The sequence below is a fragment of the Microcaecilia unicolor genome, chromosome 2, assembly GCF_901765095.1.
Source record: "Microcaecilia unicolor chromosome 2, aMicUni1.1, whole genome shotgun sequence".
NCBI classification, from domain to species: Eukaryota; Metazoa; Chordata; class Amphibia; order Gymnophiona; family Siphonopidae; genus Microcaecilia; species Microcaecilia unicolor.
The window spans coordinates 199,219,234-199,237,239 of NC_044032.1; the positions used below are offsets into that span (position 1 = coordinate 199,219,234).

General features: G+C 42.0%; 1 protein-coding gene across 1 annotated transcript in view; it reads left to right on the top strand.

Annotated features, from left to right (window-relative positions):
• Nucleotides 1-18,006, top strand: part of LOC115463265 (hippocampus abundant transcript-like protein 1) — a 131,576-nt gene that overhangs the window by 55,331 nt on the left and 58,239 nt on the right. The window contains exon 8 of the mRNA XM_030193619.1: nt 12,903-12,974. Within this exon, the coding sequence (XP_030049479.1) occupies nt 12,903-12,974 (72 nt within the window). The remainder of the gene's footprint in view (nt 1-12,902; nt 12,975-18,006) is intronic.

Consider the following 18,006-nt stretch of genomic DNA (forward strand, 5'->3'; position numbering starts at 1 on the left):
CCGGACAAGGCCACCCCCCCCCACCCAAGGTCGCCGGGCCCCCCTCCACCACCCTCCGTTGCTCCCGGAACTAACCTTAAACGCCTCCTTTCACCTTCGAAGCAAGCAGCAGCAGGGCAGACCTCTCCTTCCTTCCGTGCCCCGCCCTCGCGGACGTTACGTCAGGCGAGGGCGGGACACGGAATTGCTTGCTGCGAAGGTGAAAGGAGGCATTTAAAGTTAGTTCCAGGAACGACGGAGGGCAGGCGGGCCAACCCCTATCCAACCCCGATGTTTCCTTGAAAAATAATACAGCCCCTGAAAATAAGACCTAGTGCATTTTTGGGAGCAAAAATTAATATAAGACAGTGTCTTATTTTCGGGGAAACACGGTATATATATTGGAGGCATTCCTTCTGATACAGAATATTAGTGTAGAAGTGGTGGTTTTTTTTTTGTACTGACGTTTGAATTCTACAGATTCCTTGGGTTAGTGGTAATTGAAATTACCCTTTATTATGCTGTTGTCCAGTTTGCCAGTTTTCCTAATTTTTGTAAACATTTCTTCATCTGTCCGTTCTGTCCTGGCGGACGGTAGTACAGCCTTACAAGAATACTCCTTCCCTTCACACATGGAATTTCTATCCATAATGCTTCCACTCTATCTGTTTGATGTAGAATGTATATTTTGTTTTACTCGATTCCCTCATTAACATATCACAACCCCCCCAGCCCCCCTCCAATTTGGCCCCCTCCATCATTGTGTTATAATTTGTACCCTGTTAACACAGTGTCCCATTGATTGTCCTCCTTCCACCAAGGCTCTGAGATGTCTGTTATATCTACCTCATTATTCAGTGCTATATACTCTAACTCTCCCATCTTATTTTTTTAGACTTCTAGCATTTGAATACAGACTCTTTTTTTGTTGTTTTTTACTTGTATCTACAAGCTGCTTAGAAGTTGACATGGATAATGTGCATCCTTTACCATGCGCTTTCCTTAAACATTCCTTGCTTTTATTCACCACTGTTGAAACCTCTATTTGTGATTCTCTTATTGTCCTGTTTTAATAGTATCCTCAAGGGTACTCCACACTGACATATGCGCTCCTGGGCGACTGTTCCCACCCCCCCCCACCAATTTTATTTTAAAAACTGATTTCTTTTCCTTTTTAAAAGTTAGCACCAGCAGCCTGATTCCATCCCAGTTAAGGTAGAGTCCATCCTTTTGGAACAGGCACCGTCTTTCCCAGAATGTTGCCCAGTTCCTAACAAACCTAAATACCTCATTCCTGCATCATCGTCTCAACCACGTATTGAGACACCAGAACTCTGCCTGCCTCTTAGGTCCTGCACGTGGAACAGGGAGCATTTCTGAAAATGCTACCCTGGAGGATCTGGACATCAGCTTTCTACCTAAGAACCTAAATTTGGCTTCCAGAACCTCCCTCCCACATTTTCCTATGTCATTTGTACCTACATGTACCAAGACAAGCCGGCTCCTCCCCAGCACTATCTAAAATCCTATCTAGGTGATGTGTGAGGTCTACCACCTTTGCACCAGGCAGGCAAATGACCAAGTGATCCTCACATCCACCAGCCACCCAGCTATCTACATACCTAATGATCAAATTACCAACTACAACAGCTTTCCTAATGTTTCCCACCTGGGCAGAAGTTCTTGGAGACATATACTTGGTGTGAGAAGGTGGTAGAACGAGAGGACATGAAATGAGATTGAAGGGGGGCAGACTGAAGAAAAATGTTAGGAAGTATTTTTTCACAGAGAGAGTAGTGGATGCTTGGAATGCTCTCCCGCGGGAGGTGGTGGAAATGAAAATGGTAACGGAATTCAAACATGCGTGGGATAAGCATAAAGGAATCCTGTGCAGAAGGAATGGATCCTCAGGAGCTTAGTCAAGATCGGGAGGCGGGGCTGGTGGTTGGGAGGCGGGGATAGTGCTGGGCAGACTTATACGGTCTGTGCCAGAGCTGGTGGTTGGGAGGCGGGGATAGTGCTGGGCAGACTTATACGGTCTGTGCCCTGAAGAACACAGGTACAAATCAAAGTAGGGTATACACAAAATTAGCACATATGAGTTATCTTGTTGGGCAGACTGGATGGACCGTGCAGGTCTTTTTCTGCCGTCTACTACGTTACTATGTGAGAGGATTCTGCATTTCCTGGTGGGGAAGTCCTATCTGTAGGAGTGCTTCTGATTTCACCAAGGTGATGCTTTCCTTTTAGGAGACCTTCTTTTTCCAAGGCACCACAGGGGCTGCCATACTGGAGGTGGGACTTCTTTACAACATCCCTATAGGTCTTCTCTATGTACCTTTCTGTGTCCCTCAGCTCCTCCAAGTCTGCTACTTTAGCCTCAAGAAAACAGACTCGTTCTCTGAGATAACCTCTTACCAACTGGGAAATACTTATGTATGTGACACTCTATGTAGAAGACTGGATAGCACCCCTCTGGCTGCTGGACTGCTGTCTGCATCTTAGTATTATTGAGTTGTTTAAAAATTTAAAACTTGCTAAGGTAGTAAGGATATTAGACTAATATAAAAGAGCCTTTCGTTTTTGTGGTATATTCTGTGGTGTGATTTATTTAGTGTTTGCTTCTTAGAAAGTAATGAAATGTAATTAAAACTCTAAGAGGACTCCGTTCTTGTTATCCTAATTAGGATATAAATGAAGAGTTTTGATGGGGTGGGTGGGAGTTGATGAGGGCGGGTGGGAAGGAAGACTGAACTAGCCTCTAGAAGGCACAGCAGGGCCTATCTGTTAATGTTGTAAGCTGTGGCAGAAAGGGAAAAGGGTTTTATACTATGGAAAAAAAGCTGTGCGGCAAACTAAAGTTAAAATGGGGTTTCCTGTGACTGTCAGCTCTGCTGTGCACTGAGGCTATGGTAAATTGTAGAACAGTCCCTTAACTGCTAGCCTATGGAACTGTAATAGAGACTTTAAATACTAAACAAACAAAACCTTATTCCTTAAACTGCCTTTGCTAAATAAGTAGAATAACTTAAAAATAAAGACACTGAGTTAACCTACTTAACGTTAAATCTATCTTACCCAAGTGTAAAAGCAATTTCCCAGCAAGTAACTTACCAATGAAGATTTGTCCTGCACTGAAAGTCCTCACAGCACCTCTTCTGGACCAAGTTCTTTGTAGAAGAAGCCAAGCTTGTACTTGCTTCTTAAAGAACAAATATTTCTTTTCTATCTGTAACAAGCAAAACAAACCAGTTTCGTGAAAAATGATATGGGCTCTAGGAAGGCTCTCATCTAAGTGAGTTCTCCTCTCTCCCCTCCCCTCCCCTCCATGGCCAGCGATTCTCCCCTCCCCTCCTCTGCCCTTCCATCCCATCTGTGTCCAGCGATTCTCCTCTCCCCTCCCCTCCCCTCCCATCCATACCTTAGGTCGCAGCGGCGGCAGGCTCTGCTCACGTTGCCTCCAGCCTTCCCTTGCCATCCCTCCTCATTGTCCCGCAGTCCTTTGATGTCGTTTCGTCTTTACGCGAGGGAGGTACACTGAAAGGGAAGGGAACGCTGGAGGCGACCTGACGTCAGCTCATTTGCATGCTGTTACGAACCCAGCCATCCAGGGAGGCAGAGTTACCAATTATTATATAGAGATGGTAGAGGCAGAGTTCAACAGTTAAGCCTGTAGAGTTGGTGTTGTCTCATGGCAGCCCTGTGGTTAGTTGCCCTAAACTATGTCTCATCTTCAGTCAAATAGATAATTATTGATAATTCGGAGTGGAGGAGTGGCCTAGTGGTTAGGGTGGTGGACTTTGGTCCTGGGGAACTGAGGAACTGAGTTCGATTCCCATTTCAGGCACAGGCAGCTCCTTGTGACTCTGGGCAAGTCACTTAACCCTCCATTGCCCCATGTAAGCCGCATTGAGCCTGCCATGAGTGGGAAAGTGCGGTGTACAAATGTAACAAGAACAAAGTGGCATCCATAACTGCTGCTGTTACATTGATCCATTGTATTGTTGGTCTTCTCTTTTATGTTGACCTTCAATCTTGCCAAGCATTTCGTCTTTCTAGTAAAACCAATTTTTAAAAAAGGTTACAGAGGTGATCTGGGAAATTATAGGCTGGTGAGCCTGACGTCAGAACTGGGCAAAATGGTAGAGACTATTATAAAGAAAAAAATTACAGAGCATATTCAAAAGCATGGATTAAGGACACAAAGCCAACATGGATTTAGTGACGTGAAATCTTGCCTTACCAATCTATTACATTTCTTTGAAGGGGTGAACAAACGTGGATAAAGGTTGAACCCGTCAATATTGTGTATCTGGATTTTCAAAAGGCATTTGAGAAAGTACCTCATGAAAGACTCCAGAGTAAATTGGAGAGTCGTGGGATAGGAGGTAGTGTACTATTGTGGATTAAAAAACTGGTTAAAAGATAGAGAACAGGGTTAAATGGTCAGTATTCTCAATGGAGAAGGATAGATAGTGGGGTTTCCCAGGGATCTGTGCTGGGACTGCTGCTTTTTAACATATTTATAAATGATCCAGAGGTGGGAGTAACTAGTGAAGTTATTCGAAGTTGGTAGATCACAATAGAATTGTGAGAAATTACAAGAGGACCTCATGAGACTGGGAAATTGGGCATCCAAATGGCAGATGACATTTAATGTGAGCAAGTGCAAAGTAATGCATGTGTGAAAGGGGAACCCGAACTATAGCTACCTAATGCAAGGTTCCACATTAGGAGTTGTTGCTCAGGAAAGGGATCTAGGTGTCATCGTTGATAATACGTTGAAACCCTCTTCTCAGTGTGCAGTGGCAGCTAAGAAAGCAAATAGAATGTTAGGTGGTATTAGGAAAGGAATGGAAAACAAAAATGAGGACGTTATGATACCTTTGTATGGCACCATGGTGCGACCGCACGTCGAATATTGTGTACAATTCCAGTTATTATGTCTCAAAAAATATATAGTGGAATTAGAAAAGGTACAGAGAAGGACGAAGAAATTAATAAAGGGGATGGGACGACTTCCCTAAGAGGAAAGGCTAAAGCGGCTAGGGCTCTTCAGCTTGGAGAAAAGACAACTGGGGTGAGATATGATAGAGGTCTATAAAATACTGAGTGGAATGGAACGGGTAGACGTGAATCACTTGTTTAGTCTTTCAAAAAAAATACTAGGATTAGGGAGGCACGCAATGAAGCTACAAAACAGTAAATTTAAAACAAATCCAGAGAAAATATTTCTTCACTCAACATGTCATTAAATTCTAGAATTCATTGCCAGAGAATGTAGTAAAAGCGGTTATCTTAGCAGGGTTTAAAAAAGGTTTGGATAGCTTCTAAAAGAAAAGTTCATAAGCCATTATTAAAATGGACTTGGGGAAAACCTACCGCTTATTTCTAGGATAAGCAGCATAAGATGTATTGTACTTTTTTAGGATCTTGCCCAGGTACTTGTAACCTGGATTGGCTACTGTTGAAAACAGGATGTTGGACTTGATGGTCATTTGGTCTGTTCTAGTATGGTAATACCTATATAAGTATGATGAATATCACCAACAAAGCCTGGCATTAGAAAGCTTCTCTAGCTTAGAAACTTTGGAAAAATCTACTGAACATGTGCCACTTCTTGCCTGCTGCTGTCACAAGAGGGCCGTTTCAGTCTGTTTTCCTACTGAGCCATTTGGAAGCATCACTGAAGCTTCTCCAAGATGTCAGTTTTGATTTAATTTATCTTGTTAAAAACTTGAGTAATGATGCTGTTGTGTAGTTCTCAATGTCCTTGTACCATCTAAGATAATTAGCTGTTCTTACAATTCCCCAGCTGATTTAAAATTTTCACAGTTGGGCTTCCTTTGCAGGGCCTGGAACATTCTGGTTGGCTGAATTTTCACAGTTGCCATTTGATTTTACTGTAGCTGTTGTGTTTTTCAACGATATGTTCCAAAAGAGAGCCCCCAGTGCCTTTAAGAAGTATACCTGGAGCGATAAGACTGTGTCGATAATGGATGCACATAACTAATGCTTGCAGTGCCTGGAGCCCAAGCATGAATTCATTTCATTATAATTCGTGTTCAGATGTCAGAGGTCGTGTTGTTCGAGAAACAGGCCTTTCTAAGTCTGGGACAGTGGATTTAGAGGAATTAGTCTTCATGTGCTCAGAAAATGCATTGGGTGCTGGGGATGTATCTGCATTGAGTATCCATCATCACTAGAGGCCATTGGGACCAGACATTCTTAAATTCTACCTGAACAGGAGAAAGGATTTGTCTTCATCTTTGATGTTAGGGCATATGGTGTTTGACACTGGATGGAGCTCAAGTTGCATCAGAATTACATCTCATTGAAGAATGACATCAAGAGCATTGGTTATGGTTTACTATTCTGCTTACATCTAAGCAGATTACACAAACATACAGAGGTTATGTGACAGTCTCCAGAGACCAAGCCTCTGACATACCCCCTGTCACTCAAGAGACATGGCCACTTATCCTTTACTCCCTGGTGCCATTGACAGCAGCCTTTAAGAGGAAGCTCATGAGAAAATTTATTGAGTGGCTCAACCGGTGTGGTGGTCTTTTTTTTTTTTTTTGCTTGTTGTGACAATGAGGCTCTAACAGTTGCAGTGCATTGGGAGATTCAGCCAGTCCTCGAGACCTATGTACTAATGGGAAGAAAGACAGATGCAGAGTTCTTGAAGGAAATCAAGATGTTTTCTGCACTGTTGTCCATCTCCAATGCATTAAGGGAGGAAGCTTTACAAAAATATTGGAGATCAGTGTCTCAGTTCTGTCATTTGAAGACTACTCTTGTGATCTTGGGCAAGTCATTTAACCCTCCATTACCTCAGGTACAAAATTAGATTGTGAGCCCTCCAGGGGCAGAGAAATACCCAGTGTACTTGAATGTAACTCACCTTGAGCTGAAAAGAGTTCTTTGCTGAATTTTTCTGGTTGTCTCTTGGAGTGAGTCCTTAATCCCTCATCCCTGGTGGACTTAGGGTTGCCAACTCCACGGTTTTCCTGCTGCCTACTGGCACTTTCTGAAAGTTGCAGATTGTGAAGTTTTGGGCGTCCAGTAAACTTGTTCCTTCCTGCTGTGCTCTCTCTCTGTTGGTCAGATTTGGAGCTGGAATGAGGCTTAGTGCATCTCAAGCCTCATTGCGGCTCCAAATTAGACCAATGGGGGAGGGTGAGCTGGTGATGAGGTTATGATGACTCATCACGTGTCATCGCTTTGGAGGAGGAGCAGAGCAGCAGCAAATTGTGGAGGAGAGAGCGCAGCAGTTGGAGCATAGTAGCCACATGGGAAGAGGAGAGAAGGCAGAGCAAACGCACTTGCACGGGCGGGGACACCCCCACCCCTGTTGCTCAGCCCATTTGGCAGTTTGAGGCTATTTTGGGACTCCCTTTTGGGTGCATGTTGGGCTGGGAAATTATTTTTCCCCATCTGGCAACCCTGGGTGGGCTTTTGACATTTGTGTATCACAGAGACCATTGACTACACCTCATCAAGAAGCACTCAAAGACAAGTCATTCTCAGGTCTTGCAGAAGGCAACAGCAGTCGTCCTACTCTAGCAAGTGTAGGTATTCATCCTCTCCTGCTCTTCCCAGGTGACTCAGGGACCTTGCTCTCCCCAAAGCGCCCAGAAATCACAGCCTGCTCCCCAGTCAAAGGGGGAGGGGGGTAATGTTGACAATAAGGAAGGATCAGAGGATAACTTCAATCACTGTACTGTCTGGATGATCTGCCAGTAAGAGGGAAGCCAAATATTTTTCCTTAAAAAAATTCTAATATTTTTGCCAGTTTGCAAGTAGTCTAGGTTGGTAGCTTATTAAAGCGTATTTGGTCTTCGTAAAATTCTCAGTGAGCTTGTTTTCTTTGATTTAGTCCAATTAAAAGCATTAATTCAATACTCTGAAGTTAATAATGTGTGTGCATAGTTCATAATTCACATTTATTTTGTATACTGTGATAGTCACATCCAGGATAGTTGGGTTAAGGCAGTTTCAGTCTGAAATACAAGTCCCAGAAGGCATTGCATGCAAGGAGCCAGGGGGTGAGATGAGGAACCCGGACTGGACTCCTAGCTGCAATGGGGAAAGACATGGGTGTTAGCTGGCAGGATGTGTAGATTGGTTGCCACTAGGGGGAAAGAGAGATAGGAAACCCTGTGTGCAGGAGCTCATCATTAGTCTAATGCTTAACTCAGCTGCTATGGGTGTGGGGGAAGCTAGTAGAATGAGAATGATTGGTTGTGAGAGCAGAAGCCAGGGATTAATTAGGCAGGTGGGAAGGAGTCCCAGGAGAGAGAAGCAGTTGCAGGCTGAAAACCCTTGGGTAAAAGAGGTCCCTAAAGTACTGAAGCAGGCTGAAATCCCTTGGGTGTGAGGAAGTCCCAAAAGTAGAGAGTAGAAGGTAGAAACTGCTGCTTTGTGATTTAACTGTGATGATGAACTGAAAGAACTGCTTCTCTTTGGAATTGAACTATTGTTTATTGGGCACTGGATAAAGAACCCAGCCTGAAGCTGACTGTGAGCCTGTATTGAATCCTGATATGTGCTGATAGCCTACTGCTTAAAGGGGACTGTTTGCCACACACTTTCAGGTGGCTTATATGTGCTGGAAGGTGAATGCTGCTGTTGGAACTGTGTATCAGGTCTACTAGAAACCTGCATGGAATAAAGTCCTTAAGATTGAAGTTGCTTGTGGACATTTATTTCTTAACTGTACTGGGAACCTGTGGCTGGAGGAGATTGTTCTATCCCTGGCTGCACCTAGAGGTACCTGGTTACAATACCCACAATTGTAAAATATCTAAGTGGTTTACAAGTGGGGGAAAAAATGACAGGAAAGGGTCAGCTTCAAAATTACATTATAAAGTATTAATAGTATCGATCTATCTGTAACATGTTGTCATGGAATAAACGCCAGTTAACATTCAGCATTTCTGTGGCATAATCTAATTTCAATTAATAGAGCTGACAGATGCAGAAGGGAGAGAGGCAGGATAGTGAAAAATCACACCACAGAGATCACCTTGAAGTAAAAGTCCCAGGACCGTAATCAGTGGGGAGTGCCATAAAATAATAGGTTTTTAAAGCAGTTTTGAAACGTGGAAAGGAAGGTTCTTAGTGGATGTAGAGGAAGTGCGTTCCAAAGCATGGGCGCGACAACACTAGAGCAGGCATATTGCATGTGATCAAACATACCTTCATATAGGGAGGAGCAAACAATAAAGATTATTGGAAGGAATGAAGTGAGCGTGAGAGGGCATAAGGAATCAGTGAATTGAAGAGAACCTGAGGTGATCCTGAATATGTTAAATGGGATGCAAGAAGAAATAGGCATCCAGTGTTTGCTCTGGAGAAGCAGAGTGACCTGATCAAATTTCATTGCTTTTTCAAAAGTTTCACTGAGGTATTTTGTATTAACTGCAACCTCCTGAGCGTATATTGCTTGTAGACCATGGAATAGTGAGATAGATAATCCACATGTAGAAGGATCAGAAAATGGAGGGATTGGGGGTTGCAGAGGATGGGCAGACTAGATGGGCCATCTGGTTTTTATCTGCCATCATGATTCTGTGTTTCTAAGGAATTATCATCCAGCAGTGAGCGCACAGAGTGAAATAGCATTACTTGATAATGTCAGCAATATAGATGTTGAAATTCAGGAACTTATCCAAAGTAACTCCAAGAACTTTGAGTCTTTAAGGAGCAGTGGTGTTCCTTGTATCCTGAGTGTTGTAATGTCGGAGAAATAGGTGCATACATGAAAAATGTAAACCTAATGATTGGATAAGGAGGGCAAGGATGCTAGAAAATATTAGAGGATAAGCCACAACAGAGAGTTTGTGGAGTGGAGAGAGAGCATGACTAGTGAACTGCATAAGATCTAGAGTGGAGGTCTGGTCTGAACCAGTTAAGCACAATACCTGAAAGAAGTAGTTCAGTAAGTTGATGGAGAAGGAAGGAATGGTCCACTAAATCAAAAACAATGGAGAAGTCCAGTGTCACAATTAGGACCTTGCTGTCTTGGTCTAGGGGAGGTATGGAAAATGTTCTGTAGAGTGTTGTTGAGATAAGCTGGATGGCTACAATCTTTTCAGTAAGCTTAGAAATGAATAGTAGATTAGAAATTGGGTGGTAATTGCCACAGTAGGGTCCAGCTTAGTAACCTTAAATTGGCGGAAGACAGTAGCTAGCTTCCATTGTTGGGGGAAGGTACCTGAGTGTAAACTAGTTGATATGATGGAATGCAATGGGGAGAGTAAAGCATCAAGCTGTTGCTTTAGAGTGAAGTGGGGAGAGGTGAAAGATTTAAGAAGTCTGACAATCATAGCAAAGTAACATCATTGCATACGTCTAGTCGCGCTATAGGAATAAGTAGTAGTAATAGTAGATGGCATAGTTGTCTCAAAATCCACACTTAGGTTAAGTGGTGGAGGTGGTGTCATTTTCCACAGGTGGGGGACATTGAACAGGTGGTAGAGAAGCTATTAAAGTACAAATCTTCTGCACAAATGCTGTAGCAATGTGTTTCAGTTCTGGGAGTAGGGTGAACAGTCAGTCAAAAGAGGGAGTACAGAGTTGTCCAAGTAAACAATAGAGCATAGAGGAGGAGTTGTCTCTTTGGAAAAGTTTGGAATAATAAACCTTCTTAACACTGTGTATCTCGAGGCAGAGCCAGTCCAAGGTATAGTGGTGCCCTGAACCAAATTGCTTTGGTAGTGCCCCCCCCGCCCCCACCCAGCAGGATGTGACAAGGGAGGACCCAGGGGGTAGCCAAAGGCAACCTGTTATGTTGCTGCTGCGGACATAAAGTTTACAGGACCAGGGGGCAGTGAAAGAGGTGAGGGAGTAGTGCTGGACCCGCATGGGGAGGGCGAAGTGGGAAGAGGAGAGAGACCGGATCCAGGGGTGGGGGCAGAAAAGGCTTAACCTGTAGGCCAGGTGAGACCAGATGCTGAGTATTTTGGCACCCTGGGCCAGAGCCTCACTTGGTCCAGTGGTTAAGCCAGCCCTGTCTTGAGGCTGCCTGATGGAAAGCTGTGAGTGAAATGGTCCAAATAAGGGCTAACTCATCTAGAGTTGAGTGTAGAACTGCATCTCAAGTAGAAGCTTGGTCATCTAATGACAAAGAAGAGAAATTATCCATTAACTGGCCACAGTGTAGTATGAGCTTTATACAAACAAGAAACCTGATGAGTGGAGGAGTGGCCTTGTGGTTAGGGTGGTGGACTTTGGTCCTGGGGAACTGAGGAACTGAGTTCGATTCCCACTTCAGGCACAGGCAGCTCCTTGTGACTCTGGGCAAGTCACTTAACCCTCCATTGCCCATGTAAGCCGCATTGAGCCTGCCATGAGTGGGAAAGTGCAGGGTACAAATGTAACAAAAAAAAAATTAGTCTGCCCAAGGGAGCAGGAGGATGCTAGTAATGTGAACAGGAGTAGCATTTGTCAGTGAGCTGGTCAGTAGGTCTAGAATGTGACCGGCTATATGTGTGGGGGCAAATGGGTACTGAGTCAACTTAGTATTATGAAGAAAAGAGTGAAAGTCAGCAACCACCAAGATGGTCTGTAGTAGATGGACATATATAGATTAAAGTCCCCAAGTAGCACATGGTTAGATGAATCCAAGAGAAAATCAGTGATCAAATCATACAGGGTGTTGATAGAAGGGAACTGGTGGAGGCTGGTAGATAAGAAAAAATTGCAAAGGTCATGGAGCTTTTATATTATAAGTTAGGCTTCAAGTTATGGAGAGCTGTGGGGTTTTATATTCAAAATCTGAAAACAAGATTTGAGTAAATAACTGCTAACCCTCAACCCCCCATCTTTCCAACCTTCCTTATTGGAGAAAATATATTGATATCCTGAACAAGCTTGATGAATATATGCCAAGTGAGCATCAGATAACCATGTTTAAGTGCAGAAAAATGTATCCAGTTCAGAGACCTCAATTAGAGGAAGAGAACTGATGGAATTTGTGGTATAAACAACGTGTACGTTTCAAAGGTGAAGTGTAAAAGAGAGGGGACGAAGAGAGGCACTCAGCAGACAAGTATCAGGTTAGAGACACCTACCGGATTCATAGAGGCTGTTAGTCTATTGTGGTAAGGCCGGTTTCCATGAAGTACTGGAATGCCACAAGGCAAAAACACCCAGAAAAAGAAAAGTCAGATGAGGGGAGAGAACACCAAGTAGGAAGATATAATATGCTTCCTCAGGGGGCGCACAGAGGAGCCCACAAGGGAGCATGCTCCTTCAGTAGATGAGGTGTCATGTGCTGCCAGATACTGTATATAATTTTATAGAATACTGCTGATGTCATCTCCGGGTTGGGGTGAAGCCTAGTCACAGCAATCCTATGCAACAGAGAAGAGAACATAGCACCAAAACATCGGCTCTAGGTTGGGTGGAGGGGCAGAGCCTAGAAATGTGGCTAATTTTGTGGGAGGCTTATAAATTGTTTTGAGTAATACTATATATGCTGACATATGGAGGTCTAGTAATAGTGCAGATAAATATTTGATCTTGCTTCTTTTTCTTTTTCCCTTCTCACAGTGTATTCAACTGTTGCAAGGGTATGATTGTAGTGTATGTTTTCATCTTAGGTTTGTGAATTGGAGTCCTTAGAGCTACCTTTCTTTTGGCTTGATGTTTTTGTTTGGTTATTTCTCTACTTGGTTTAAGACTAGATGGTCTGTATGTATTGTGGTTGTGTCACTTGTCTGTTCAAACTTAAAAATTAAAAAAAAAATCTGTGAGTTTAAAGTGATATCATAAAATAACACCAAAATGGAATGATTTTCATCTAAGTTTATATTGTTGATGATGCTGAAATATCTTCATGTGACAGTTCTAGTTAATATTTAAAAACTGTTGTTGTTAAATATTAATAGGATTTAAAACAATTTTCCCTGCAGGTTATTGGTTTTAATTCTGTCAGCATTGCAGCGTTCATAGCTTTTGTAGGAATTCTGTCCATAATAGCTCAGGTAAGTGACAATTATGTTAATTTATGAAAATCTAGGCGTAGATTTGATTAAGATAAGATCAAGTAAAATTGTACTGTACTTTTTCTGACCATAATGATTGCTCCTCTTTATCCATATGTTCATGTCTTCAAAAATGTAGCAGACTGGTGCGGCAAGACTTCTTTGACTAAATCCATGTTGACTCTGCCCCATTAAACCATGTCTATCTGTTCTTTATAATAGTTTCAACCATTTTGTTCAGCACTGACATCAGGTTTACTGGTCTGTAGTTTTCTGGCAACAAGAAAAACAAAACATCAGAAATATCCCCCTTCTCAGCAAAACATAGAAGCATAAACAAAAAGAAAAAGGGGGTAGACCCAATATAGTAACGTTGTCTGAGGCTTACCTGAATGCAGTTTGATGCTGTTTTCTGAATATTTATTTATACCAGATGTTTTCTTCTCTTTCAATTCATCAACTGTGTATGGATAACATTGACTCCTGAAGCAGGCGTGTTTGTCATCGAAATGCAGGACTGTGTCGATTCATTGTTAGTTACACTAGTTTAATAAACCACACGTGTTGAATCTACATTGGTATACCCACTTCTTTTTGTTTGTGTTTCTGTAGTTTCCAGGATAATCCCTGGAGCCCTTTTTAAATAGGCATCATTTTTATTTTAATGATAGATTACAGATTATCTAATAGTAGATCTGTAATTTCATGTTTATTTCTTTTTTTGTTTTTTCAGCTATCTTTAGTGTATATCTTGGTTTTTATGTTTATTAATCTTAACATGCTGCTCTTCCTGAGAACGTAGCAGAGCAGTTTACCAATAAAATATCAGAAAAGACCACTTTGTAAAAATAGGTTGGAGAGAGTCTTTTGTCAGTCAGCCCCAAGATGACCTACTTCATGGTCATTCAGGTGATTTGCTGTCCTTTAATTTGTCTGTCGCAGATTCATTTAGACTTATTTCAGTTCCTCTTGTCACCATTTATTATCATTTCCTGCATAGGTGGATCCCTCCTCTAATGCTCCTACTGACTCCCTAACAAACTTCCTGATTCTAATGTACCTGAACATTTTTGCTTTTGCCTTTATTTTTTTATTTTTTATTTTTTTGTTACATTTGTACCCCACGCTTTCCCACTCATGGCAGGCTCAATGCGGCTTACATGGGGCAATGGAGGGTTAAGTGACTTGCCCAGAGTCACAAGGAGCTGCCTGTGCCTGAAGTGGGAATCGTTATGGAAAGCTTCTTTTTGAATTCTGTTTTTATTTTCTCATCAGCGCCTTGTGTCAAATTTGCCAGGACATATGCTTTTTTTTTTTTTTTTTTTAAATTTGAATCCTTTGTTCATTTTTTGAAAGATGTTATTTTGTCTATAATTGGTTCTTTCTCATCATCTTTTAACCATGCTAGTGTTATTTTAACCACCTTCCATTTTTCTAATGAACCTAACAAATCTGTTGGGATACATCTGGTCTGTGTTTCCATGTTTTTGGTTTTTTTTTTAAACATCCACACCTGGTGCAAACTTTTAGGGCCCCGTTTATTAAGCTGCGCTAGAGACACATTAGTGCTTTTAGCGTGTGCTGACTGTGTAGGCGCCCACAATATTCCTATGGGCACCTATACAGAGCGTGCTAATTTTGTGCACGCGCTACAAACGCTAGCGCACCTTAGTAAACAGAGCCCTAAACCTTTACAGTTTCATTTACACCCCCCCCCCCACACACACACAGCCACATAAGTACATGTATTGCCATACTGAGACAGACCGAAAGTCTATCAAGCCCAGCATCCTGTTTCCAAAAGTGGCCAATCCAGGTTACAAGTACCTGGCAAGATCCCCAAAACAGTACAATACATCTTATGCTGTTTATCCTAGAAATAAGCAGTGGATTTTTCCCAAATCCATTTTAATAATAGTTTATGGACTTTTCTTTTAGAAAGCTATCCAAACCTTTTAAAATCCCGCTAAGCTAACTGCTTTTACTACATTCTGTGGCAACAAATTCCAGAGTTTAATAACACATTGAGTGATGAAATATTTTCTCTGATTTGTTTTAAATTTACTACTTTGTAACTTCATTACGTCGCCCTTCTCTACCTTTTCTAATTCCACTATATCTTTTTTGAGATACGGTGACCAGAATTGCACACAATATTTGGTCGCACCATGGAGCGATACAAAGGCATTATAATGTCCTCATTTTTGTTTTCCATTCCTTTCCTAATAATACCTAACATTCTATTTGCTTTCTTAGCTGCAGCAGCACACTGAGCAGCAGGTTTCAATGTATCATTAACGTCAACACCTAGATCCCTTTCTTGGTCAGTGACTCCTAACATGGAACCTTGCATGACGTAGCTATAATTTGGGTTCCTCTTTCCCACATGCATCACTTTGCACTTTATTACATTAAACGTCATCTGCTATTTAGATGCCCAGTCTCGTAAGGTCCTCTTGTAATTTTTCACAATCCTCCCGTGATTTAATGACTTTGAATAACTTTGTGTCATCAGCAAATTTAATTACCTCACTAGTTACTCCCATCTCTAGGTCATTTATAAATATGTTAAAAAGCAGTGGTCCCAGCACAGACCCCTGTGGAACCCCACTATCTACCCTTCTCCATTGAGAACACTGACCATTTAACCCTACTCTCTGTTTTCTATCTTTTAACCAGTTTTTAATCCATAATAGGACAGTACCTCCAATCCCATGACTCTCCAATTTCCTCTGGATTCTTTCATGAGGTACTTTGTCAAACGCCTTCTGAAAATCCAGATGCACAATATCAACCAGCTAACCTTTATCCACATGTTTGTTCACCCCTTCAAAGAATGTAATAGATTGGTAAGGCAAGATTTCCCTTCACTAAATCCATGTTCGCTTTGTCTCATTAATTCATGCTTTTGAATATGCTCTGTAATTTTGTTCTTTATAATAGTCTCTACCATTTTGCCCGGCACCGACGTCAGACTCACCGGACTATAATTTCCCGGATTTCCTCTGGAACCTTTTTTAAAAATTGGCGCTATATTGGTCACCCTCCAGTCTTCCAGTACCATGCTCGATTTTTAAGGATAAATTACATATTACTAACAATAGTTCTGCAAGGTCATTTTTCAGCATTATCAGTACTCTGGGATGAATACCATCCGGTCCAGGAGATTTGCTACTCTTCAATTTGTAGAACTGCCCCATTATATCCTCCAGGTTTATAGAGATTTCATTCAGTTTCTGCGACTCGTAAGCATTGAATACCATTTCTGGCACCAGTATCTCTCCCAAATCTTCCTCGGTGAAGATCGAAGCAAAGAATTCATTTAATCTCTCCGCTGTGGCTTTGTCTTCCCTGATTGCCCCTTTTACTCCTCGGTCATCTAGCGGTCCAACCGATTCTTTTGACGACTTACTGCTTTTAATATACCTAAAAAAAATTTCCTATGTGTTCTTGCCTCCAACGTGAATCTTTTTTTCAGAGTCTCTCTTTGCCTTCTTTATCAGCGCTTTGCATTTGACTTGACATTCCTTATGCAGTTTCTTATTATTTTCAGTCGGTTCCTTCTTCCATTTTCTGAAGGATTTTCTATTAGCTCTAATAGCTTCCTTCACCTCACTTTTTAACCATGTCAGCTGTTGTTTGGTCTTCCGTCCTCCTTTTTTTAATACGCGGACTATATTTGGCCTGGGCTTCCAGGATGGTGTTTTCGAACAGCCTCTACGCCTGATGTAAAGTTTTGACACTCGAAGCCGCTCCTGTAAGTTTTTTTTTTTTTTTTTTTTTTTAACCGTTCTTCTCATTTTATCATAGTCTTGTTTTTTGAAGTTAAACGCTAATGTATTTGATTTCCTATGTATATTTACTTCAAAGCTAATATCAAATTTGATCATATTATGATCACTGTTACCAAGCGGCCCCAGCACCATTACCTCCCGCACCAGATCATGCGCTCCACTAAGGACTAGGTCTAGAATTTTTCCTTCTCTTGTCGGCTCCTGTACCAGCTGCTCCATAAAGCAATCCTTGATTTTGTCAAGGAAATTTACCTCCCTAGCATGCCCTGATGTTACATTTTCTCAGTCAATATCTGGGTAATTGAAATCACCCATTATTATTGTGTTGCCTAGTTTGTGTCCCTAATTTCCTTTAACATTTCTACATCCATCCATCTGTTCATCCTGGCCAAGCGGACAGTAGTACATTCTTATCACTATCTTTTTCCCTATTAAACATGGAATTTCAATCCAAAGGGATTCCAAGATGTGTTTTGTTTCCTGCAGAATTTTCAATCTATTTGATTCAAGGCCTTCCTTAACATACAATGCTACCCCTCCACCAATTCAATCCACCCTATCACTTCGATATAATTTGTACCCCGGTATTTATTTATTTAGATTTTGCTTACACCTTTTTCAGTAGTAGCTCAAGGTGAGTTACATTCAGGTACACTGGATATTTCTCTGTCCCAGGAGGGCTCACAATCTAAGTTTGTACCTGAGGCAATGGAGGGTTAAGTGACTTGCCCAAGATCACAAGGAGCAGCAGTGGGGTTTGAACGGCCACCTCTGGATTGCAAGACCAGTGCTCTAACCACTAGGCCACTCCTCCACTCCTTTGTTTCTTTAATCCATGCTTGTGTATATGCTCTACAATTTTGTTCTGTATGATTGTGCCGTGCAAAATGGTAGAGACTGACAACAGGCTCACCGGTCTACAACTTCCCGGATCACCTCTGGAACCCCCCTTAAAAATCAGCGCCACACTAGCCACCCTCCAATCCCCTGGCACCACGCTCGACCTCAAAGACAAACTACATATCACCAACAATAGCTCCGCAAGTTCACCTTTCAGTACTAAGGGATGCATACCACCCAGTCCAGGTGATCCGGTATGACAGTGTCCCACTGGTTATCCTTCTTCCACCAGGTCTCAGAGGTGCCTAAATTTAAAATGAATCAGAGAAAATTTTTCTTCACTCAATGTGTAATTAAACTCTGGAATTCATTGCCAGAGAATGTGGTAAAGGCGGTTA